This window comes from Camelus ferus, chromosome 26 (assembly GCF_009834535.1).
Source record: "Camelus ferus isolate YT-003-E chromosome 26, BCGSAC_Cfer_1.0, whole genome shotgun sequence".
In the NCBI taxonomy this organism is placed as follows: Eukaryota; Metazoa; Chordata; class Mammalia; order Artiodactyla; family Camelidae; genus Camelus; species Camelus ferus.
Window position 1 is genome coordinate 2,086,672 of NC_045721.1, and position 25,478 is coordinate 2,112,149.

General features: G+C 50.8%; 1 protein-coding gene across 4 annotated transcripts in view; it reads right to left on the reverse strand.

Moving 5' to 3' along the window:
• IKBKB (inhibitor of nuclear factor kappa B kinase subunit beta) overlaps positions 1-16,185 on the reverse strand; it is a 46,988-nt gene extending 30,803 nt beyond the window's left edge. Inside the window, exons 1-6 of one of the 4 annotated variants that reach the window (XM_032468687.1) lie at positions 15,956-16,185; positions 15,700-15,708; positions 15,274-15,411; positions 5,176-5,270; positions 4,207-4,324; positions 1,685-1,754 (exon numbers count right to left, since the gene is read on the reverse strand). In XM_032468687.1, the coding sequence (XP_032324578.1) occupies positions 1,685-1,754; positions 4,207-4,324; positions 5,176-5,270; positions 15,274-15,378 (388 nt within the window). In that variant the 5' untranslated portion in view covers positions 15,379-15,411; positions 15,700-15,708; positions 15,956-16,185. The other 3 variants (XM_032468685.1, XM_006188385.3, XM_032468686.1) reach the window with 3 other exon arrangements.
• Positions 16,186-25,478: the final 9,293 nt, after the last annotated feature.

The window sequence follows — 25,478 nt, forward strand, 5'->3', positions numbered from 1 at the left end:
TCTGCCTACCTTCATTATTCTGATTTACACGTAACTTACACACTAACACACCTTGATGACATGATAGGAAAGCTACCACAGGAGGCAACGGTAACTGGATAAGATACGTGCCCACATCAAAGAACAGCAAACCAGCAGAGGCTCTGTTAATATCATTGGAGCATCACTCGAGGAAGTGAAAGGTTGCATGAGGAAGCAGACAGTTAACTGTGCTTAAGCCAATAGTTAAAGACTTCCTTAACAATGATTTCCTGAATGCACGAATCATCTAATGAGGGAAGGCACAATATTTGAGGGAACAACATCCCAAAAGATGACCTGAAGTTCTAACCAGAGGGAAACAAAATGAAAGCTGCCCGTGAAGAGCAAAAGAATATTCCCTGACTTACTAAGCTGCCTTCAAGCCAACTCACCAGAGTGAATTGATGACCTGGCCACTGCGGCAAGGGACACTAGCAGGGCAGTGTCTTAAGCACGGCCTGGATGGGCCAGCATGGGCCAGGCGTCAAGGGAACAGGTGGGATTCTTGGCCTACGGACTGGACCCTCTAGGGAGTCAGAGAGGACCCTGCCCGCACAGCGACACAGGCTGACGCCCACTCTGCTCACATAAAACTGGTGCGATGGTTTTCACGCGGCACACCTGAAACTTACACGTGTTACACGTCAGTTTTATCTCAGCTGGCACAGAACCCCCAAACCTGTACAACGTCAACTTGCCCTCGCGCTGAACTCCACCCACAGGGCAGAGGCACAGGCCAGAGGGACGGGGCCTCTTCCAGGCCTTAAGTGTGTCATCATTCAACCTCCCTCTTCGTTTCCTTCTCGCCCGGAGTGAGGAAGAGGCAGGCCCGCACCAGCGAGGCAAGCGCTGCAGGGACGGGAGGCCCACCCGCCCCTCCAGGCCGAGGGCTGGCCATGCTGATGCTTGAAACAGTATCAGTTGGTGAGCCTGGGTGAAGGGTGTGTGGGTTTCACTGTGCTACTCTCTCAGCTTTTCTATATATTTGACCTTCTTCTAAAAAGGAAGTTTGAACACAGAAAAAGGGAAAAAAATCACAGCTTCAAACAAGTTGTGGCAGAAGAGGAGTGGAAATGCTATCTTCCTCCCACATCTGGGGGCAAGTGCTTAGTCATCAACTCAGGGCAACTCCAACTCCAGATCTCAAACCATCACCGTGCACCGTCACCCTTAGAGATTTTCCAAAATAAAAAAGGGCAGGTGCCAGAGTCAGGAAGATGGCATCTGACCTCTGTGGGCTGAGGTCACGCTCCCCCTGAGGCAGGCCAGGCCTTCTCAGAGGGCGCGGCTGACACCCTCCTCAGAGGACACGGTGGCACCAAAGGACTAAACAAGAGCCGTTTTTCCTACGCCGGCAGCCAGCAAAAATTGCCAATGTGGAAGTGGAAAAATTCATTGCCAGGGGATGAAATTCACTCAAATGACAACCTACGCCGTCGCTGGCCTTTCCGGGAAAACAGGGAGTGGAGCGTTTTAATGGGAAAGGAAATCTATTATTCGATATACATCATAATTTACTTCGTGACTTAGTCTGGAAGGAAGAGAAATCTATTCAGCGCCTGCCTGACCTGGTGACAACCCCTCCGAACTCCCCCCTGCCCCCGCCGACCCCCTGGACGTCTCCCCTCTGTGCCCCGGGAGTCAGGCTGCGCCTGGGGTTTACCAATGTCACTCAGCAAGGTGAGGATGGCTCCTTCCCGCAGGCCACAGCAGTTCTCAAACTGGTTCAGGTACTGTCAGGAAGGGGAGAAGAGGCGTCAGGGTGAGTGGGTACCGACCACCAACACGTCCACAGGGGTCGTTCACCAGCCAAAGCCACCTGAGCGCTCCCCGGCCCTGGCCTTGGGGACTTGGGCTGACAGGTGGCCTGACTGGCAGGGATGGTCCACGCCAGGAAGGAGGAAGCAGTTCTGAGAACTCCTGGTACACCCAGCGTGTCTGAGCCATTCAAGGATGAGGGGTGTTCGAGTCTCACCTGTGCGGTGGTCTTGATGGAGGCAGGCCTGGTCTGAGCTCAGCCACCAGAGGCCCACTGCTCCCGGGAGCCCTGAAGGACCCACTGAACACCTCCCTCCCACCCCTTCCCCAGTGTGGCCTTGCTGGGGGGTGGGGACAACAGCAGGAACCATCAGTGGGCACCTATGACGTGCCGGCACCGGGCAGAGCTGCACGGCTGGTCAGTGAGGCTTTACCTGCACCACTTCACTGCATTCTCCCCTCCCCCCCCCCACCTCTGATGTCAGCCCTGGGGGAGTTTCATTTCCCAGGAGAGAAATTGAGCCTGGGGTCCACCACCCATCTGCTCCCACAGCCTCTCCGGGGCAGAGCTGGCCAGTGACGCACGTCCACCTGAAGCCCGTGCCCAAGCCCCTGGGCCCTCCTGGCCCTGTCGGGGGCTCCCTGTGGGGCTGGAAGTTGGCCTCAAATGAAACAACTTCCCACCTGGGGCATCTGGTCATTAACTAACACCGACATCCATGCCGTCTGCGAGCAGGTCCCCCAGCCAGGCCCACGCAGCCCCTCCCTCCCCCAGCTCTGCCTTTTACATTTGCTCACGTGCTGGCCCAGCTTGTCTCTCCGGGCCCAGGAGTGTGAATTTTGAACTTTTTAGAGGAGAGAAAGGCAGGCCACCTCATCTGGGGATGCAGGACAGATCTCCAGCGCTCTGGGCAGCAGCGCCCTCCCCCAGCTCCCCTAGGTCCCCAAGGACAGCATGGACAGAGGCCCCTCAGGGTACAATTGCCTCCTGTCTCCCCCTTATCACCCTGCACCCCACGCCAGGCCAACCACGCCAAAGCGTGTATCCGCCCCCACCCCGGCTGACTGGCTCTCTGCTGCCCACGGGATGACGTCTGCCCGGCTCAGAGCCTCCGTAATCTGGTCACACCCACCTGCCTCCCCTGCCACCCTGAGAACTGTCCACCCGACTACAGTGATACGACTTTATCTCCTTAAATAACTGCAATTAGTAATCGGATGACTGTCAAAGGTTAGGAAGATAACAAAGAAAAATGAAGCACTGTCAAGTCCTCCATTTCCCGTCGGGGATCAGTCCCCGGCCTGTGGGTCGTGCCGGTGACTGTGTTCACATCCTGCTGCGACACTCCCAGGATGTGCCCAGCTCCCAGGGTGGAAGAGAGCCACCCAGGCAGATCACCCCTCGTGGGAAGTTTCCTTTTGAAACAGAGGCAGAAGAGGCCAGAAGAGCAGTGGGAAAGTCACGTGACACTGGGTCCGGGAAACTGCCTTCCAGGGATGAAGAATTACCTGGGAACCCCCCACAGCCCCCACAGCCCCCACCCAATACTGCGAACTCTCTTCTGGAGCAAGAGGTGAGGGAGATGTGGACCAACAGCCAGTTCTTCTCAATACAAAACCATCTTCTGGCTGGAGCTTCCATGCTCCTCACGCTTTGAGGCTTTAATCACATCACAGAGGGAGAGGGGCCTGCGGCTGGGGTCACATGGGCCGAGACCCAAGCTCTGCCCTGTAGCTGTGTGATGTCTGGTGCCCCGCCCAGCCTCTCTGGGCCTCGGTGCCCAAGTTTTCTGTGGAAATCCAATCGATTTTACCAATGTCATGGGGCTGCTGAAAATCCACGAGGCCACATGGGAAAGCAGGCAGGGATGCTACCCTGGGCAAGTGGACACAACTGTCCCCGAGACCTGCGGGGAGGGGCTGCCACCGCCCAGCCCGTGGTGTGCGTTCCGGTAAAGGGACAGGAGCGTGGCGGGAAGGAAGGACGTGGAGCCCAGCAGCTGAGTCAGTGGCAGGAGGCTCCGGTGCTGAGCCAGTCCCTTCCCACCCCACCAGGTGACCTGTGTGCAGCAGGTCGCCACATCTGGGAGACAGCCCTCCTAATAAGGACAGCAGCCTGGCTGACCCTGCAGGGCTGAGGGGCCCCGACAAGCCCAGGGAGGAAGGTTTGCTTTGGAAGCCGGCCAGGCCCTCCCGGTACCCGAGACCCGCTGTCTGTTGCCTCATCATTTCAGGAATGTTCGCGCAGCTCGCCGTGCAGCAAGCCCTGCCCTCCATGCAGGAGCCCTGAGTCACAGCGCACATGCCACCTGCACTGGGTGTGGTGGGGCATCTGAGAGCAGAAGTCACCCCGGGGGCCCCAGCGCTCCCAGCTTCCTGGTGACAGCTCCCCGCCTGGGCAGGGGTGCCCGCAAGCCCGGGACTCACCTTGCGCAGGTCGCCCCCCTGGCAGTACTCCATGGCCAGCAGGGGCAGGTCGTTGGGGGCCAGGCTCTGCATCCCCTCAGGGACGTCTCGGGCGGCCACCACGTTGGGGTGGTTCAGCCTAGGAGGGAAGGGGACTGGTGAGGGAGGGACCAGGCCCCAGCTCCAGCTCCCTCCGTCCTCGGCTCAGCCAAGCTCCCTGGCCTGGAGCGGCCAGGGGCCTCGATAGGGAGGGGAAGGGACGGTGGTCAGTTAGCACCCACCCTGCTCCACTTTTTCAGCTCCACAAGCTCACGGACGCGGGAGCGCATCCCACTACCTTCATTTCCCCCAGAACACCCCAGAGCCGGGCCTCTCTGTCCTGCAGACAAAGTCCAGGGGCTTCCATCTCATGCCCCGTTAAGTGGGGAGGGGTGTGTGTGTGTGTGGTGGGTGTGGTGTGTGTGTTTGTGTGTGTGTGTGTGCACATTCATATGCAAACAAGGCGAGGCCCCCCTCCTTTTCAAGAGGTCTGGGAGGGCACTCCTGCACGTGGTCCTGCAGCTGACCAGGTGCTAGTTTATCTAAGGGCCTCCCATGTGCCCAGGGCGCCGGCAGACCCTGCGCCCACCCGGGAGGCACAGATACCAGCAGTGCGTTCATAGCAGCAGAGACTCATGTCCCACCTCAGAACTGGAAATACAGGAGGGAAAAGGATTTTTGCTGACAAAGGAAAATCCACCATGATGGCTATTTTAAATTATTTAATGTAACGAGCAAAACTGACCAACAGGGTCCCGTGGTGGACAGTCATCTATCTGGACAGCCCAGCCGGCGTCGTGTTTGAGGGGCTGGGATTTAGGACTCTTTTCCACATGCAGGGTGGGGGCTGTGGTGAAGCTTGGCTGCCCCCCTTGTGGGCCTTTCACATCCCTGGCCCCCCCCGGCCCCTGCGGTGCCCCCGGCCCCTGCATGTGCGCACCAGGCCCTCACCTTCTCATGATCTGGATCTCCAGGCACCATCGCTCTCGGTTCCGGGGACTGAGCTCCTGCCGGCACTGCTTGATAGCGATCTGCTCACCTGTTTCCTGCAGAGAAGACCGCCCGAGTCAAATCCGAAACTGTCCCCCGAGGCCCAAAGCAAGGACTGTGATCACCTCCAGCCCGTTCCGCTGGGCTCCTCCAGCCCAACCTCTCAGCCTGCCCTCGCCCCTCACCCTCTCCATCCCAAGTCTGCATGGAAGCACTCAGGCCCCCCCTCCTCCACGGGACCTCTGCTGACTACTCCTGCCCGCAGGAGTCCTCACTCCTCCGCCCCTGAAGCCATTGAACTCGACCATCCGAACCCCGTGAACATCACCTCCACATGCTCCAACCTAACGGCTCAGGCACAGACATCGGGGTTCATCTTCCTCCCTCCGGGAAGTTCCTCTCCCCAGACGGAACAAGCCCAGAACACGGGAGATTCAACTCCCATGCAGCCGTTCACCAGCTCTGGGACCCTGGGCAGACCCCGGCATCTGTACAGTGGGATCTGGACACCCACCTTCAAGGGCTGCCCTGGAGCTGAGCCTGGAGCCGAGTCCAGCCCTGAGCAGGCGTTCAGGAACACTCCTGTGGGCATCCCTGTGTCACACACGGACTCCTGACATTCACAATCCTCCGAGGCTGGGCTCCAACCCGCCTTCCCCCACCCTCCGTCAGACCACCGCCAGGTCCTGTGCCGTCTGGCCTCCGCGCCAGCTCTCAAAGGGGCTCAGGCACTGCCCCCCCCTCACCCGCCCTGCTGCAGGGGCTCCTGCCCTCCTCTCTAAGCAGGTGACCCTTTCATTGCACTTATTATCAAAGACTTATTTTCTGCAGGGGCACAGGGCTATTTTCTCTTTTCTCTGGTAAATTATAGGCCTGTCCAGCCTCGGGCTGAACCCCTACGCCAGTAACTGGCACGGTGCCCTCAGTGGAGGTTTCCGAACAGAAAAGAAAGTATCGATGCAACTCCTGTGGATGACGGACTGCTGGGTCCTGAGGATTAACTCTGCCTCTCCCCCTGGTGTCCAGGCAGCACTCAGGACAGACTCAAAGGGGAGGGCCTTGAACCACTGGCATTGGGGGTGGAGGGACCACACTCAGCCACCACCTCGTGGGTCCATGGGTGCTGAGGGGCAGCAGGTGCCCTGAGGGCAGCAGCCTGGGTGCTGGCCCCCTTCCCTGAGCACGCCGACCTCTTCTCCGGCCCTGCGTACCCTCTGCACCTGCGGCAAGAACCCTGACAGCCCCACACCGCCACGCACTGGGATGGCCTCAGGGAGGGATGGATAATCAATCTGGCCAGGAAAGGTTTCAGAGCAGGACCAAAATTCGACTGGTACCCAAATGAAGGATAGATGTCCTAGAGGCCCTGTCAGGCCATTTTCTGAGTTTATGAAAGTGCACCCTGAAAAGAATGAGTCGAGTAAGTGCAGGAACTCATTCAGCACCGAGCAGGACTTAACACAGGCCTGTGGGGGACGCGGCAGGACCTCCAGGGCCCAACGTGCCATCCTGACGGCCACAGAACTGCATCGCGGTCACATGGCGACGAAACCGGCCACCATGCCCACGGGAGCAAGGACCCACCCTGAGAAAAAGAGGAAAATGGGAGTCCCCAGACAGACAGATGGACTGACGGTGTCCAGTAAGACCGTCTGGTCAGCAGATCCATCTCTAAAACTGACGCTCAAGATGGAAAGCCTCTGAAGTAAAGTGGAGGCATCTTCCGACCCTGACAGCTCCAAGGTCAGACGCAGGTAATTCCAATGCCTCCAAAACACTCTCAGAAGCTGTTTTTATTAAATCCCAACGCCCTGGTTAAGTTCCCCGTCACACAGTTACCTCACACACCTTTTTTCTTTAACAGCTCTACTGAGATGTAATTTGTGTCCCAGACAATTCATCCATTTAAAGCGTGCACTTTAATGGTCTAGGGTGAGTGCAGAGGACTGCGACCAAGGCCACAATCAACTTTAGAACACATTCATCACCCCCCAAAGAAACCCCACACCCATAAGCCATCGCTCTGCATCTTCGCCAACACCCCGCCCCCATCTACTCTGTCCGCACACACTGAGCTGTTCTGGACATTTCACATCAAGGGACTCCAACAGTCATGCAGGGGTCTTTTGTGGTGGCCTCTCTCACCCAGCCCAGCGTCCCCAGGCTCGCCCCTGCGGTGGCCCCTACCTGCCTCTGTGACAGCACTCCTTGGTGCCACCCTGAAAGCAGGCGCCGATGGCCAGGTTCTGCCACATCATTCACTCACTTTGCTGCTAGAACCCTGATCTTGGGCCAAGATTCTGAGGCACTGCTGAAGAGCTGACCTCTTTGTGAGATCGTAAATCCTGTTGCTCTTGGGCCCATGAGTACAGTTACAGGTGTGAACTCGGGTGGAAGTACACCTCATATTTCTCGAGAATTAGGGGATGTGTCATGAGAACATCGTTTCTTCAATCAACGTACAAACGGACTGAGCTTACAGCTCACAGACGTTACACCCTCCATGGCATGAACTTCCCGAATCCTCTACCCTCAAACCGGTTTGAATCTGATTTCGTTTCACTTCCTATTAGTGTTTAGACTCTTAACGTCTCCGGCAACCTCACTGATGCTGCTCTGAAGTGCGTTCCAGATGCTCATCCCTAGTCAGGTGGGGCCTCCATGGAAACCTGGACAGTGGGATGCAGGGTTCTACGAACGAGAGAAGACGGATGGCCAGGCTGTGCCCACTGAGAGCCCACTGAGCACCCACTCAGCGTGGAATGTTTTCATGGACTTCAAGCGACAGTTTGGCAGCAGATGCTGCAACTCGTGGTTTGTTAACTCAGAATGAGTCTGAGAGTTTAAATTGAGACACTTAAAAATCTGCACTATTTTAACCTCAGTCCACAGAAGAGTGTACTCCTTTCTATTGCTGCTGTGACAAACTGCCAGGAACCTACTGGCCTAAAACCACCCAAATTTATTCCCTGACAGTTCTAGAGACCAGAAGTCTGGCATGGGTCTCGCTGGACTGAAATCGAGATGCTGGCAGGGCCGTGTCCCTTTCCAGAGGCTCCAGGGAAGAACACGTTTCCTTCCAGCTCCAGCTTCGAGGGGCTGCCCGCGTCCCTTGGCTCACGGCCCCTTCCCCCATCCTCAAAGCCAGCAGTGACTAGACGAGTCTTTGCCACGTTGCATCACCCTGACACTGACTCTCCGGCCTCCGGCTTCCACTTTTAAGGAAGCTTGTGATTCTGCTGGGCCCACTCGGATCACCCAGGGTAATCTTCCCACCTAAGGTCAGCTGATTCACAACCTGAAACCCCTTTGCCGCATAACCAGACATACTCATGGGTCCAGGGAATGAGGATGTAGACTATCTTTGGGAGGGGCCCTCATCTGCTGACCACAAAGAGTACGCATCCCTCATAAAGATGGCAGATAAATCAAACCCAAAAGGCAGATTTATTATGTGACTGAGAAATATTTTAGGGAATCAGTGTACACACTGGATGACTGTAGATAACTATACACAATTTTGCCCCACACAAACACTCAAGCTAACACATGGCTGTCACTTGGCCCATTCCAGAGACCAGGAATAGATTTTGATATTGAAGGTTGATATTGATCTGACATTGGCCTCAATATGCAAACTCAAACTAAAGCTTGAACTTAGTGATATAAACACAGAATACATCGTGGAGTAACTGGGCACAAACACTAAAACCGACTTTGTCCTTGTGGACAGCTCAGCCCAGCCCCACGGCTGCAGGGGAAGTCCTGACTTCCTGGGCCTGGGACTGTCCCACACAGAGACAGATATACACATTTTCTTACAAGGTTGCCCTCTAGGAAGTACTCTAACATATTCCAGTTTTTCCATGAGTCATGTTGCATTTGAAACGGAAGCTCAAATAGAATGACTTTCTGTTGCTAAAAACATACCTGCCCTGGAAAGCAAAATTCAATTCAACAGTACAGAAAAAGCAGATGATGAAGACTGGTTTGAAACCCTGAGTTCATTTCCCACCAGCAACGAGACTGAGGAGCACAGAGGACTTTCCCCACGTGGCTTGGCACCTCCTAGTCTCAGCTCAGTTCTCTGGACATGGAACCTTGGCCAGAACCATCTCAGCATCTAACTCCTAATAAGTTGGGACACAATTTAAAATCGGTTTGTATTTTGACAAAACGGAGAAAGGGGCCAACCATGGTATCTACATCGAAGGCAGTTGATCGTGAAGGTCCTTCAAGTCCCTGTGATGTTTTGCCTTTTGTACATGAAAACATGAACCCTGCAATATAAACGTGAGTGCACTCTGAAGTGGGGGTGGGGACACGCATCCTCAGACTTCTGAGATCACCGAAGGCTCTAGGAGAATTGAGCTAGAAAACCCGGCCTCACACAGTCAACCTTCTTCTAAAGACTAAAGGATGCTCACAGGAAGCCAAGAAGTTCCTTCAAACCCACAGGTCACAAAGCTGACTCCTGTTACCATGGCGACCCTCCAACTGGTTCCTTCTGAGGACCTGTCCTCCAAGATGAATGGTTCCAGAAGGTGGTGCACAGCTTGACCCAGAGAGGGACCAGGGACAGAGCCCAGGGCTGAGAGTCAGAAGGCTGAGGGTCTGGACCCAGCTTCATTCTGACTCAACAGCGGTGATCAGTCTACGCTGAGATGTTTGACTCCAACCCATTCCCTTCGGTGTAAACACCCAACAGGCACAGAGGTCTCCAAACCCACCCGCAGGGGCTCAGGGGTGAGGCAGGTCTGACTGTCATCCCTCGTCCTTCACCTGGTGAACGCGTGACCTGAGGCCCGTGATTTAAGCTCCCGGGTCTTTACCCACAAGGCGCAGGTGACTCTCCCACTTCCGGAGACATCAGTTAAACCGAGATGAGCAGCTGATACTTGAGTCAATCCTGGGAGTACCACTTCCTTTCCAAGACCCGTGCAGACGTGGCTCTACCATCTGAACTGCCTTCTCCTCTCCTGTCAGGCCATCAGCGGTCCACCTCCTTTCAAGTCCTGCTTCGGGAGCCTTCCGTCACCCCTGAGCCCGTCAAGTGCAGATAAAGCGCCCAGCACATCAGGCACGTGCCGCTCTCGATGCACAGGAGCCACGACCACTGCCACAGGATCCGGGGCAGAGTTTTACACTTACGTGGTGTGTCCCTAACTACTCGTTTCATGCCCTCGATCAGAGCACAGGCACGTAAGTCAGGGTCAGCTTTCTTTCCCTGATGGGTCCCTGATGGCGCTTAGGCTAGTGCTCAATAAATCCTTCCTGAACTACTGACGAAAGTCTAAGACTTCAAAAACACACAGACCAGGAAGGGAAGGGTATAACTCAATGGTAGAGTGCGTGCTTAGCATGCACAAGGTCCTGGGTTCAATCCCCAGTCCCTCCCTTAAAAAATAAACCAATAAAAATTTAAAAATAAATAAACCTAATTACCCTCCTCCTTCAAAAACAGTTTTAAAAAATTTTTTTAAATTTATTTAAAACACACACACACAGGCTAAAGTGAGCTCAGCGTTGTCCAGTGAGGGGACAAGGATAAGCCAGTGCCACTTCATAGGGGGTAGCTGGTGTGTCCTTGGGGCCCCGGGGCAGCACGTCCCAGCGCCTTCCCATCACAGCGCAGAGAATGCGATATTTGCAAGGCACGCTGGGACGTTTCCAGACGCTTCCAGAGAGGAGCTAGCGGCCCCACATGGAGAGCAGAGGGGACCGGTATCTCAGCATCCTTGAAACCCACATGGGATGCTGTGGCCCAAAGCCACGCAGCTGACAACACCAGAGCCAGGACTCAGGCCCAGGTCTGTGTGACTGTGGGTTTCTCCCGGTCACTCCTGCAAGGTGCTGCAGGCTGAGGTCACTCGGGTCATCCCCTTGTCTTCTGCTTCTACACTTAACAAACATCCTACTGAAAACATCAGCCTGCCTAGACGGTCCTGACTCTTGGGCTGAAGTCTTAAGGCAGCATCCACATGGCAAGGACTGTCGAGACCCATGCTTGGTAAGAGAATCAAAAAACTCAGGGACACGGTAGGGGGCTCATTTGTTACACAGCCCTTCCTTCCTGGGAAATACTCATTTTAGGGTTCTCTGTGTAGCAATGCGGGTGTATATTTTCTCCTTCTGAGAGGGGTTTCCCTGTAGTGCTTCGAAACTGTTTAAATTGATGGTGGAGCTCTGAGCCTGTCCCGGGGGTGCCCTGACCTCAGATCCCCACCATAGAGAAGCCACAGGCCAGTGGAACAAGCACGAGGCTGGGATTCAAACCCATGCAGGTTCAGAAGCTTCCAGCTCCTTTACGTGCTAGCTCTGCCGCTCTGGGTAAGTGACTTGACCTCTCTGTGCTTCAGTCATAAAACGGGAGTAAAGACTAGAGTGTTTCCCTTTAGGGTTACGGTGCAGGCTGGAGACAAAAGCCTGAGGAAGACCTAGCCCGTGCCAGCACGCAGTCCGTTCTCGAATAAACGACGGGTCTGATGATCAGGCATCGCTGAGCTGACTGAGGATACCAACGCTCAGGCTCTCGCCTGTCACTTCTCCTGTGATGAAGTGAAAATGCGCTCTCTTGCAGCCGAGACAAAGTACGTGGAGTATTAGGGAAACGTACATGGTTATCGTGTTAAGTATAGTCGCTCTGTCCAGCTGGGGTTCAGGACTCACCGACCTAACCCAGTCTCTTTCGTCAAGAGGCTCTGAACAGAGGGGCGTGCACAGGGTGCACACCATGTGCGCCCTGATCCTGACCGCTGGTCACAGAGCCTCCCCTAGGCACCAGGGCGGCCCCAGAGGCCTCCCCACAGGAGGAGTGCTCCAGGCGGACCTGGAGAGCTTCCTGGACTGACTGGGGCCGTGAGCAGGCACTCACTAAGCACCTGTAACTTGACCCCTCTCCCTTGGCCCCTCCCTTGCCTATCCCACCATTCAGTCCTGCTAATTTCACCCCTATAAGAGCTCTTTTTTAATTTAGTTTTTTTTGGGGGGGCTAATTAGGTTTATTTATTTTTAGAGGAGGTACTGGGGATTGAACCAAAGACCTCTGCATGCTAAGTATGCGCTCTACCTCTGAGCTATACCCTTCCCCTAAAATAGCTCTTAAATCTGCCCCCTTCCCTCCACCTCCACCACCACCGGCCCAGTCCCATCCTGTACTCCGGAAGCCTCAGAACTGGTCTCCCCTCAGGACAGGGCAGTGCCATTTGGGGTCCCAGTACCAGCTCCCAAGAGCTGATTGTTAGATATTTGGGATTCTGGTGAGAAAGGTCGTTCGACTGTCAGTGGTTTGAAATAAGCTACTGTTACCCTGTACAAGCCGGGGTGTTTCTCTGAGAGCTGACCTCCCAGCACAGCCCTGCCCGGGCCCTTTCCAGTGGGTTCGTGCAGCCAGCGCCGGGCTCCCTACGGCAGGGCCCGACTCCCATCTCTTCTGCCCAGCTAACTTCCACCAACCCTCAGGTCTCCCCTCCAGGGCAGCTTCCTTGCGGAGGTCTTCCTGTCCCCTGAGCAATCCTGCCCCTGGCAGAAGGTCTTACCGCACCGGGCCCCTCCCCAGGTCACAATGATCATAGTTGGGAGCTTACGTTTCTCCTAATTGACTAGTGGGACTTTCCCTTTTCTGATCAGGTCTTTATCAAAAAGTGGATGATTGTGTGCACCGAACAGAAAGGCAGTCGCTATCGGGGAAATGAATGAAAGCCAAAGCCAGACAGAGCCCAGGCTGATGGGGAACAGTCCTACAGACAAAAAGGTGGTGCGGGAGGCTTGCTGAATGAAAGGGGCCGAAGGAATTCAGGGAGAAGTAACTCCCATCCAGTAAAGGGGTCCGGGACTGGGATGTGGAAGAGGTCGCCTATAGCGGGTCCTGGAGGGACGGGCAGACTTTACAGAAAGCTGTCCAGGAGAGAGAGGCCTGTCCCAGAGGGGGCTCAGCTGACCCACCTGCTGGGAGCCCCCAGGGGAGGAGACGCTGGAAAGACAGACAGTGGAGGGGCCTCAACCGGCAGGATGAGAGCTTGGTCTTTGGCTTATTAGAAATAAAGAACAAATTAAGGTTTTTGCAGAAGGAACTTGAAAGTAGTCATTCTAGAAGATGAATACACACACACACACCCCCCCTCTCTTAGGCTCACAGCTATAAAGCCAGGAACAAACTCCACGTGATGACAGCCTTCCAAGCCCAGATGGAGGCCATTTAGGGCGAGAGCAGGTGGTACATTCTGACAGAACTCTTTCTGAAGGAAATCGAGATGTCTCTGGTTCAGCTGCAGAGGGACATCTGCCATGGTCAAGACTCTGAGAGCCACTGCCTGTCTGCGAGCAGCCCAGCCCAGGCCTGCGAGGGGCGGTGGAATGACCTGGCCCTTGCATCACAATGCCGGGCCTCTGGCTAGACTCTGACCAGAACAAATTTTAGAGCTGTCCTCTGCCCTCCAGCTCTGGCTCCCAACATTCCTCCAGGGGCCTGTTCCATCCACTCAGAGCTGACAGGCCTCAGGGCGGGTCCTAAAATGTCTTTCCACTGATAAAGGAAAGTAGGGCGGCTGTCTGAAATGGCTCTCTGCCACCCTGGCCGGTGGCCTGGAGGACCTCCCTGCTCGCTGCAGCCAGGCTCCTGGGAGGCAGTATGCAATCTGCCATCTCTCCAGTCCAAAAAGTTACTCTCGGCCCTTGATTAAAAAGTAGGTGCCTGGAGGGGAGGGTATAGCTCAGTGGTAGAGCACGTGCTTAGCATGCATGAGGTGCTGGGTTCAATCCCCAGTCCCTCCCCTAAAAATAAATAAATAAACCTAATTACCCCCCTCCACACACACACACACAAAAAGTAGGTGTCTTCCTCCTAGGACTTCAGGGTGTCTGAATTTGGGGCCAAGAAGCCAATTTTAGCTGTTTGGTGAGTGAGGGTTCCCTCGAGCAGTGATTTCCAAACTGAGCATCTGCAGGGGTTACCCAAGACTGGAATCCAAGAAATTAAAGCTTTTCTGATACTAACTGTATAGATCAGAGCATCTGTCGGGTCACATGACACTTCTGACACTCAAGGCATCGCAAGGAAAGTGGGCATGCCACAGGCGGGGGGGTGGACGGAGGCCTATTGGGACATGTGGCAGGTTTCGTGTGCCCCCACTTGAGTAGCATTATGGATGGTATTATCCAATTTTAATAAAATAACTCTTGGGGGAGGAGACAGCTCAGTAGTAGAGTGCCTGCCTAGCATGCACAAGGTCCTGGGTTCAATCCCCAGTACCTCCACTTAAAAACTAAGTAAATAAATAAACCTAGTTACCTCTTTCCCTAAAAAAAAAAAAACTTTCATAAAATGGACGAATGAGTTAAAGAGATTCCTGTGAGAACTTCAGTGCATGTTAACACCTATACAAGCAAACAAAAAATGTGGAAGAACTAACACATGTGATGTGATAAACTCATGTCAGACACGTAAGGAATAAAAACAATGAGGATCTATCAGATCTAAAAAGAAATCGGTCCAAAGAATTCAAAATTATAAAAACTTCTTCACAGTACGGATGTTCATCTACCATCCTTAACGATTCTCAGTTTCGTGTGTCTCTGTATAATTCGAGGCCGTGAAGTACGTAGACAATACTGGGAAAGACACCATCATGGGTAAATACTTAAAACATGTTTTAAATTACTTTTTAAAACATTTAAAAATATTTTACTATTTTCACTCTTTAAATTTTTCTATTTTTGTGTTTCATAACGTGTAACATATTAGTAGGTGATAATCTAATGCTGGCATAGATACAGGATTTTAAATCTAGATACAGAAATGAGGCTGAAAGCTTACGTTTTTTTTTTTGTTTTTTTTTTTACCATTTGTTTACGAGCACAGTCAATAAAGCTGAGAGACCACTAACCTAGAGTCAGCTTCAGGGCCCTGAGGCCCCCTTCCTCACTCTCTCCCAAGAAGCTCAGGGCCAGCGGTGAGCCCCACTCACCCACGGAGCCCAGTGTTGGGTAGAGGCAGAGAGAGCAGTCTGCCTTCCCCGCCCACCTGCCGCCCCTGGCTCTTCCCAGCAGCGCGGGGCCTACCTGATTGTGCCATCGGATGACGTTCCCAAATCCCCCTGTCCCCAGACGCTCTTTCATTTCCCAGGCCCCACATGTCTGGGTCGGCAGGGAAGGCGACCAGCTCATACTGACGTCCTGCTAACTCCGTAAGCAATCTGGGTGGAGGACACAAGGGGAAGGTTAAGGGCAAAGGGAACTCAAGGAGATGGACAACAAAAGTGACAGCGTAGCCCTTCAAAGTGAAAGAAGAAAACTCGGGACTGGTTTTTATCTTGTCAGTAAACCAGGTTTTTGTTTTGGGTAGCAACTGCAGGGTTTCTCCCCTGACCCAGCAGCCCCACCTCGGCTGCTGCGTGGACGCAGCCGGGAGGACCGGACGCCACACTGCCCTGCACCCGAAAGGGGATTCCCAGCCGGGACCCTGCCCGGGCGCCCTGCCCCGGTGGCCGGGGGCGCCTCCCCTTCCGAGCTCCCGGGGCGCTGCGTCATCGCTGCGCGGACGAATCACCGCCGCGTCCCGGGCCCCCACCTCGCGGCCGCTACCTGGCACCACCCCGCCGTGCCGGGCTCCGGGGCCTCCCGGCTCCCAGCCGCACCGGAACCCCGAGTCGGGACTCGACGCGAGCGTCTCCGGGAGCCTCCGCCGGGAGCGGGTGCGAGCCCGCCGGGCAGCAGGCGTCCGGGCGCCGGCCAAGGGACTCACCTGGCGGGGGCGCGGGGCCGGGGCTCAGGCGCCCCCCCGGAAGACATTAAAGTGCGGGAATCTCAAACCTGCCAGCCCAGCGCGACTTCCTCAAACACTTCCTGCTCTCACGTCACGGAGCACGTGGGCCGAAGCCCTTAAAGGGGCCGCGCGCCCCAGGCCACGCCCCTCCCGGCCAGTGGGTGATTCCGCGGGGCTCCGGGATGCTCAGGACCCGTTGTGCCCCGGGCGATGGAAGAACAGCCCAAAAATGAGCCCGAAAACGCCGGAGTTCTCTTTAGATGGGCGACTTTGATCTGAGCGGTTTCTGGGGCAGAGGAGATGGGAATTTCCTCACCCCGACCTTCCCGGGGTCAGCCTGACTCGCTTCCTAGACTTTTAACTCGGGGAATTTCCCGGCCCCCGCTGGGATTGATCTAGGAACTGTTTACAAGAATCGCCGCGGGCCTCCTGTCCTCAGGCTGCATTCCCCTCTTCTGGAGGCTCTTTGGCTCGCACGGAGAATGATAAATCCCACCTGAGGTCCTTAGAAGTGACAGCCCCCGCCCCCCAGCCTTAGAAAATAAAGAACAGGAAAAAACCTATAGGGTAACACTAAGCAGCAGTTTCAGCCCCCAGTGACGTAGGGAAATTGTGAGAACGGCTCTTAGCCCTGGGGTTAATGGTCCATCACCTGCCTGCTTGGCATCACAGTGAGGTTTTTACTATTGAATTTCTCAGTTCATCCGCATCATACGAGCAGACAAAGGAGTTGTGTGCGTTGGTATATTTACTCAAGCAGGAAAAAAGTATTAAAGGCAACCTGAAGTTACCAGCTCACTTTTATGGAGTGCTTACTAAGTGCCAGGCACTGTAAATTCTGTACTTGGATCTCCTCCTTCAGTCTTCAAGGCAACCCTACAAATCGGACAATACTGCGTAATCATTACCCCCATTTTACGGATAAGAAAATTGAAAACTGAAGCACAGAGAGAAAAAGTCTATTTCAAAGTCACAGGCTAGTAAGTGGATGTTAATCTGATACTCAAACCCTAGCAGCTCGTTCCTGGGCCCAAGCTCTTAATTGTGGCTATAAGCAGCATACTAGGAAGTTCAGAAGGAAGCAAACTGGGTTTTGAATCCGGATACTGCTGTTGCCTGCCTCAAAGTCTTTAAGGCAAGTTACTTAACCACTCTAAGCACCCATTTATTTTCTTTAAAATGTAGGCAATATTAATGGATGCTCCTGGAAGGTATTATGCTGAGTGAAATAAGTCAGACAGAGAAAGGCAAATACTATATGGTATCACTTATATGTGGAATCTAAAAAATAAAACAAACTAGTAAATATAACAAAAAGAAACAGACTCACAGATCTAGAGAACAAACTAATGGTACCAGTGGGGCAAGGGAAGAGGGGAGGGGCAAGACAGGGGTAGGGAATTAAGAGGTACAGACTACCATGTATAAAATAAATAAGCTACAAGGATGTATTGTACAGCCCAGGGAATACAGCCAAGATTTTATAATAACTATAAATGGAGTATAATCTATACACATTTGGCATCACTATGTTGTCCACCTGAAACATGTAATATTATAAATCAACTATACCTCAATTTTTAAAAGGAGGCAACATTAGGGTGAATTGCATGAAATTGTCTTTTTTTTTTTTTTTTTTATCAAACAGAAAGAAGTGAAACATCAGCAACAGAGGTGAGCAGTTCCATCTGGTTCGGGAACAGCAGGAGGCCAGGAGGGCACAGAAACCAGAGACAGGAGGTACCAGCAGGGCAGTTGTGAAGGTAGATGTGATAAGATGGTAAGAGCCGTGCCTGACACGGAGAACGCGCCTGCCAGATCAGAGCCCAGGGGCTGAAGTTAACTCTTAGGAACTGAAGTCAACCCAAACCGCGGGTTCAGCCCCCCAGGGCTGCGCCAGGCACTCCAGGCTGCTCCATATTTCTCCATTTCTCCATGTATCCTATTGTCTCTGCTAAATAGCACACTCAGCCTCAAAGCAGCAAGAGAAAGGAACCTGATTAAAGAGTCGTAAAACACTTAAGACTAGTGCCTACCATCTTCTCAGTATACCGTATTTCTTTGGTAAATCAATTTTTAAAATAAATGTATTTTCATAAATAAAACGTTACTGAGTTCCTTGGTCTGCTGGGACCCATGGAGAGTCTGTTTCCTGTTTGACATCACACAAAGGTTTCTTTTTAATCCTGTCCCTTCTGAAAATCACTATCCCTGAGAAACATAGTGAGACATCTACTGATATACCCAAGGTTTACTCTGAACCACTATAATTTAAGAATTTTTTCCTTTGCTCAGCTCAAAATAACTTTCAACTGAATATAAATCTCTCTGATAAGACACGTCACTGGATTTAAAAAAAAAATTAATGATGGCCCAGGAAGGAGCCTCTGGGTTTTATCAAGTCCTGAGATGTTTATCATCTTAAATCTCTTTTTCCCTCCAGATAAGACCTGTCTGCTGGCTACCATCTGGTCTTTATCCTGCTCTAGAGATGTGAGTGAGTAGATTGTTTCCAAAAAAAATATTTTCAGATGCAGCAGCAGAAGATTCCTTTTTCTTCCTGTTTTGGGGCTGGATGTGCTATTTAGCAGTGACTGACGGGTAATGCAGAAATACTGAGCACCCCGAGTGCCTGGCACAGCCCCGGGCTCCGCCGACCCAAGGGATTCAAGCAATGGAACTCTCATCAGAGGCACCTAGAATCTTCCTGGAGGCGTTAAGACTCACAGACAGCCATCAAGTAATGAGAGATGAGAACCAAGCAATACAAATTCCGGTGCTAATTTGTTCTGTGGTTGAGGCAGTTACAGTGTTGGTGATAAGGGGGTTATTTTAAAATAAAATCTTCTTCCCAGATTAAGTCAAAGATAACTATACTCTTGCTCCGACTTTGAGAAAACTGCTCTCACCTAATAATGTCCAGACAAAGAAGCACTGAGAGCCTTTGAGTGAGGAAAGGATGGTTTTCTGAGCAAATCTGGGAGCTGAGCCACAGTAAGAAAAACCAGTTTAAAAGATAGGATGGCGATAAAACAGACCACTTGGCACAGGGAGGATTTCCCCAGGCTCCCGGCCAGAGTAAGCTTTGGTTCAGTGACCTCAGCAACTCTTTCATTCTCCTTCCAAGTTTATTTTATCCCAGCCCTGCAGGGAGAGGAGAGTCAGGACTTGTTCCCCCACCCCCCACCCCACAAAAATTCTTTTGTCAGCCAAGTTGGAAGACTTGTTTAGTTGGAAGACGTGAAGAAATCCACCTTTCTTCTCGGGAAGTTGGTGGGAGGTGGGGGTGGGCTAGCCGAGATTGATGGTCAGAATGAACTTCTGTCCAGACCCTTCAGGGCTCAGCACAGAGCCGGCTGCAGAAGACGAAGAAAGTGCAGCTAACCTCTATCTCTGAATAAGACATGGGCCAGGCCGGCATCATGCCTCAAATGTTGGGTGAAACACTAAAGGCTGGGGATTTGGGGCCCTGAGTCACCCTTTTTGGAAGAAGGATAGCTTAGAGGAGGAAATCACTTTGTAAGCTTCCGTCATTTTTACATACACATGTTTTTATTCCAGTAAATTCAGAGCAAGGAGGAAGAAGTCACTAAATTACAGCTGCCCATCCCTTGGCCGCGTTGTCAGGGAAGCCAGGGACGTGGGCTGGGCGTGTGTATTCATACCACCTGGCAGCTATGTTTCTTAGCGCATCTTAGTTCTGAAATCCTACCTGTGTTCCATGGGAGCAGAGGTTTTGCTCACTGCTGCATTCCCAGTGCCTGGAATACCATACATGCTCACTAAAATAAAAATTTACTGAATGAATGAGTGAGTTGGCCAATGCAATGACTAGTGATACTGCACCCTTTAGCATCTGGGTATAAGTGGTCTCTGGAGTCTGAGAGATGTGGTTCTAATGCCGGCTCTATGTTTGCTTGGCTTTGTGAACTCAGGTGGTTTAACTGGACCTCACTGAGCCTTAGAGATGAGTTTTCTCTTCTGTAAAATGGGAGCTAATAAAACCTACTCCTCATGGATATATGGTTTAAGTGAGATAATATATATACATTATCCAGTATAGAGCTTGGTGCTTTTAAATACCTCTTTGAATAGTAGTTATTAATTCTGTTATTTTTTAGATGCAATAATCCAGAATTCTGGCGAGATCCCTGTCCTTTGTGTCCCTCACTTACAGTGAAAGGCCCCATGTGGGTTCACCTCTCACGTCTCTCCAGGAATTTGATGTAAGAGATGGTGGTATGTAATGGTGGGTGAGACAGGTCATAAGTTTCTCAGCATCCTCTGATTCTGAGCTCCCACTTTTGCTAAATTCATCACCATACTTTCTAAATCTGTCTTCCTCTCCACCACAATGAGCTATTTTGTTACCACTCTCTGTCCTAGTCCTAAAGAGCAGTTATCACTAATTGTTTTTAAAAAAGAATCAGCTTTTTATTGAACACATTACAAAAGAGGTTTAATCAAAAAGACCCAAGCCCATGTTGTAACCGAGCAGGACCCTAGTGTCATCAGTGACCATATGCTATTTGTAACTGCTTAATTGTTTAATAGTTTGAATGGCTCTTCTCATGCTCTTGCCGACCAGGGTTAGGCTGAAGAGGAGGGGGGCTTGGGTGGTCCACCCAACTCCCTCGTGGTGCTTCCTGCTCAGTGCCCTCCTCTTGCTCCCCGAGACCTCAGAAATGGCAGTTGGGTGTTTTGTGCATTTTGCTGTTCAGAGTTCACCTGGCCCTTCCCCTTGAATACATCCAAATGTTCATTCACAGAAGGACTGGTATTTACCGACTTCACCAAAGGTTTGGAGAGATGGAGGAATATGCAACCCAGCACCACAGGCAATTTGAAACAAACGCCAAACAGCATCCTTCTAGTCCCACCACCTGGCCCAGCCCCCACCCCATCTCCTGCTCCTGGACAGAGAACCAGAGCCCTGCAATGTCTCAGGTAGAGCAGCCCCCTCTCCCAAACCACAGCCCCCAGTTAGGTCCTGAGCAGAACCTGCAGCCAGGGGCCCCAAGGCGGCCCGCACAGCGTCTGACTTTGATTTGGATTCAACTGTCTTAGGCTGGGGCTCAAAGCCCGTCGTTTCCCTGACGGTCCCCCTTGTCTCCGGCTCTCCATGTGCTGCCACTCAGGCTCTTATCACCTACTCCAGACCCTCCGTCGCCCCTCGCGGACCTCCCCTTGCATGGCCAAAATCCTGAGCTAATGGGGACATCTATCTACACTGGGTCTCATTTCTTTCTCTGTCCCCGCCCAGCCACTACCCTCTAAGAAAAAGGGACCTGTAGCAATTTGGTAGGATTTCAACTAAATACTTCAATTAAAACAAAAAGTTAAAAAAAAATAGTACTGCTATTAGAACTTAGGAGATGCTTCAGAATTGTTAATAAATGTCATTTGGATGAACTGAAACAAATAAAAATTTAAAAATAAAAATAAATCTAAAATTACGTTGATAGAGATGTATCATGTACAAACTTGAAAATTGACCGATTTTAAGTGTACAATTTATTGCGTTATTTTACAGCTGCATGTAGCCTAGTAACTCTCATGAGAATCACCCCACAGAACATTTCCATCACCCCAAAGTCTCCCTCCTGCCCGCTTGCCGTTGACCCCACCCCCTCCTCTGCCAGCACCAGTGCAGTTACTTGTAGTTATGCAGTTTGGCCCCTGTTCATTTAACCTCTTAGCTACCATTTGGAGAGAACTGGTAAGGGGTGGCCAGGCTGCTGGCTTGGGCTGGGTGTCTCGGGCCAAATGAGGAGTCAGAGGCCAGGGATGACCAAGATAATGCGTCTAGGAGGGATCCAGTCAGCTGCTCCAGACCCGGCTGAGCTAGGTGAGGCAGGAAGGATGGCTCAGCACTGAGCCCCGGCCAGGAATGAGGAACAGAGAGAAGAAAAGGGACAGGCCGGGTGCTCTCCAGAGGGAGGAAGGGGGAGGCCACATGGCCACAGAGATGGGAACTTTCATTAAAAGCCTGTGCTATGTTGCAATTCAACTGTCAGACCCAAATCCATCCTGAGTCCAGGCCCTACCCCTGGCCAGGGGTGTCTGGCCCACCTGCATGCTTGTCTGCCAGCCCCGACTTGTCCTTCCTACAGGAGGCTGCCACCAGATCTCCAAACAGGTCAAGTGGGACTGAGCCTCCAGCTTGCCTCTGGGCTGGGGCTTCTTTCTGTCTGAACACACCACACCCAGCTTCCCTGATCCTCCATCTCCAGTTCCTGCCCTTTCCCGTGAGTGGGACCACTCACAGGGGCATTTGAATGTTAATTGGAAAAAGCAGAGGAGGTAAATTCACATCTTGACCTATTACCAGAGGGAAGAAGCAATCCAAACAGGAAGAAAGAAACAAAATGGAAAGTAAAAACAAAATTCTCTCTCCAGGTCTGACTTCCTCGTCTGTCCTGCCAAGAGCCAACATCTCTTGTGCATCCTTTGTAGGGGGAACAGGGGATGTTGTCTTAAAGCAGAACAACCCATGCACGTCTCTGGGTCTTTCCTTTGTCACTGTATATGCCATCCTGGAGTCTTTCAATGTCAGTATATACACTAAGTTTGATATAATTTCAAACTTGTGGAAAACCTGCAAAACAGTAAAAGGAACTCTTGTATATCCGTAAGCCAGATTCACCAATTTATTTTATCTATCTCTCCATCTGCATACCTACATAGCCGTTTCAGAGCACATTAGAGACAGGGTACACTTTCCCCCTAATTACTCAGTGGGTATTTGCCAGGAATAGGACCTTCTTTTACATAACCTTTGCTCAGTGATTAAAATCAGGAGTTTCAACCTTGATACAGAACTGTTTCCCGGTTCACAGTCCGAACTTACATTCCTCAGGTGTTCCTGTCACATCCTTTACGGCTGTTTCCCCAGTCAGCATCACAGGTTGCATTTCATTGTCCTCTATCTTTAGTCTCCTCCAACCTGGAAAAATTCCCCAGCGTTTCATTCTCTTCCTGGACCGTCATGTTTTTAAAGAGCACACTCCAGTTGTTCTGCAGAATGTACCTCCGCAAGGGTTTGCCTGGTGCAGTACTGTGTCTTTCTCAGTGTATCATCTCAGGGGGTACCTGACACAGCTTTAGCCCAGGGATTACTGGCGCTGTTAACCTCTATCACTTGGGTAAGGTGATGTCTACCAGATGTCCGCACTTGTAAAGTTAGTATTTTTCCTTTGTGATTATGGTGATTTGTGTAAATATCCAACTCGTTGCACTGTCATCCATTCGTTTTGTATCCTTTGATGATTTTCTAACTCCATCATTCTTACAGTTGGTAGTCTACTATAAAGAAGAACCTTCCCAGGGGAAGGCGTAGCTCAGTGTTGGAGTGTGTGCTTAGCGTGCACAAGGTCCTGAGTTCAATCCCCAGTCCCTCCATTAAAAAAAATAAATAAACCTAATTACCTCCCCAACTCCATGAATAGAACATTAAAAAAAAAAAAGTCTTCCTTTCTCCACCATTTATTTTTGTTTTTATTTATATTAGTATAAACCCTGAGATTTTAAATGAGTTGTAATGCAATGCTATTATTTTCATAATTAATCATTAAAATTAATTAACATTAATTTTAATTAATTAATTTACTAAATCAATTAATTTATTAAATTATATATTATATATTTTTATAAATTATAAATTTATTAATTTAATTAATTAACATTAATTTTAATGCTCCACGTGTCTCAGATGGCCAGTGAAACCCCTTCAGGTTGGCAGGCACTTGTGTCCTTTTGATGTGTCCCCATCACTCTTTGAGCCCTTCCTTACATTCTGGAACATTCTGGCAACAAGATGTTCCAGGATCTTCTTAGACTTTCTATGCTGCAGTCCTGGAATCATCCTTTTCTCCAGTGAGTCCTGGTTCCTTTCAGTAGAGAGCGGTATTTGGAAACCAAGCTCAGGGGGCTGACGGCACACACACCTTCGCCCAACTGATGGATTGGGGGTACTATTGTACATATGTAATATGACTTATAACCACTCACCTATTATAAGCATTTGCAGTATTATCAGTTTTTAGCTATTACAGAAGTTTGCTACTGTGAATAGTCTTACACATACATCTCAGCTTCCATTTGGGAACACAACTGTACAGCGAATTCCTAGCAATGAAATGCTGGCTCACGTTTATGCATTCAAAAATACGCTAGGTGTTTTCAATTATTCCCTGGAAAAGATTAGAAAAAAACGTGCTCACTCACATATATACTCATCAAGATTCTGGTTAACGTGTATGGGAGCATCTATTAACTAGAAGCTTGCTAATTCTAAGTGTTACCTACAATTGAAAATTTCGTCAATTCGATGATGGTTTTAAATGGATTTCTTGCGTTACATGTGATACTGAATAGCTCTCATTGGTTTATTGGCCATTTATATTTCACACTGCCTGGTGGAATCCTTTTCTCATAAATAAACATATTCTTATTAATATATACCTGCCTTGTAAATGAAAGCACCAGCCTTTTGACAAATTTTCCCCAATTTATATTCTGATGCTGCTTCCTGTGATATAAAAAAAAAAACCACTTCTGATAGCCAGTTAATTGATATTTTGTGGCTCTGAGGCTTTATAGTCTGATTAGACAGGCTTTCCCTACTACAAAATTATCAATAAACTCCACTCAGATTTTTCCTTGTACTTTTGTGGTTTCTTTTCTTTGGTTTACCGATCCATTTAGAGTTTCCTTTTGTGTGAGGAGTGAGGTAGGGATTCAGCACTATTTTCCCCTCAAGAGGCTAACTTATTGTTCCAGCCATTTACTGAAACATCCATCTTATTTCTCACTGCTTTGAAGTACACCTTTATCAGAAACTTCATCCTCACTTGTTTTGAATCTGTTTCTGAGCTCTATTTTGTTTAATTCAGCGCTCTTTTATTCTCCAGGGTTGGGGGGGTGGCTATTTTAATTATTGTAGCTTCCTGCTGTGTCTTCAAAGCTGGAAAATGATACATGATCTCATTTAAATATCAAAATCAACTCAGTGAGAAAAATGTCTCTCTAATCATTGCTCTTGAGGAAATGGAAAAGAGGAGACAGCTTGCTCCAGGCTGCAGAGAAGTTTGTAGAATTCCAGGACCCATACCACCTTCTCCATTGCTCTCTGGGGCGATCGTGAAAGTGTGCCTCACAGCAGGGCAGGGTTTAGTAGGTTCTGATGTCCTACCAGAAGGCAGAAGAGTCCTTGGGTTTTCCCCGGGACAATCAAAGGTCTTACAGTCAATCTTAGTTCCAGTTAACAGCCATATTCCTTGCTGGATGTAATAGATGTTTCTGAAAGGCTGTCTATACCAATTTCTATAAAGTAATCCTTTTTCAGTTGAAGTAGAGAGGGTCTCTGTTGAAAGAACTCTTCAGAGATCTAGCAAAACAGAGTCCTCTTACGACTGTAAAATTTTCTCCTTCGCTGATTTCTTTTGTGATTCAAATTTGGAGCAGATACCTGGACCTCGGAGAGAGAGAACTACCCACCCTG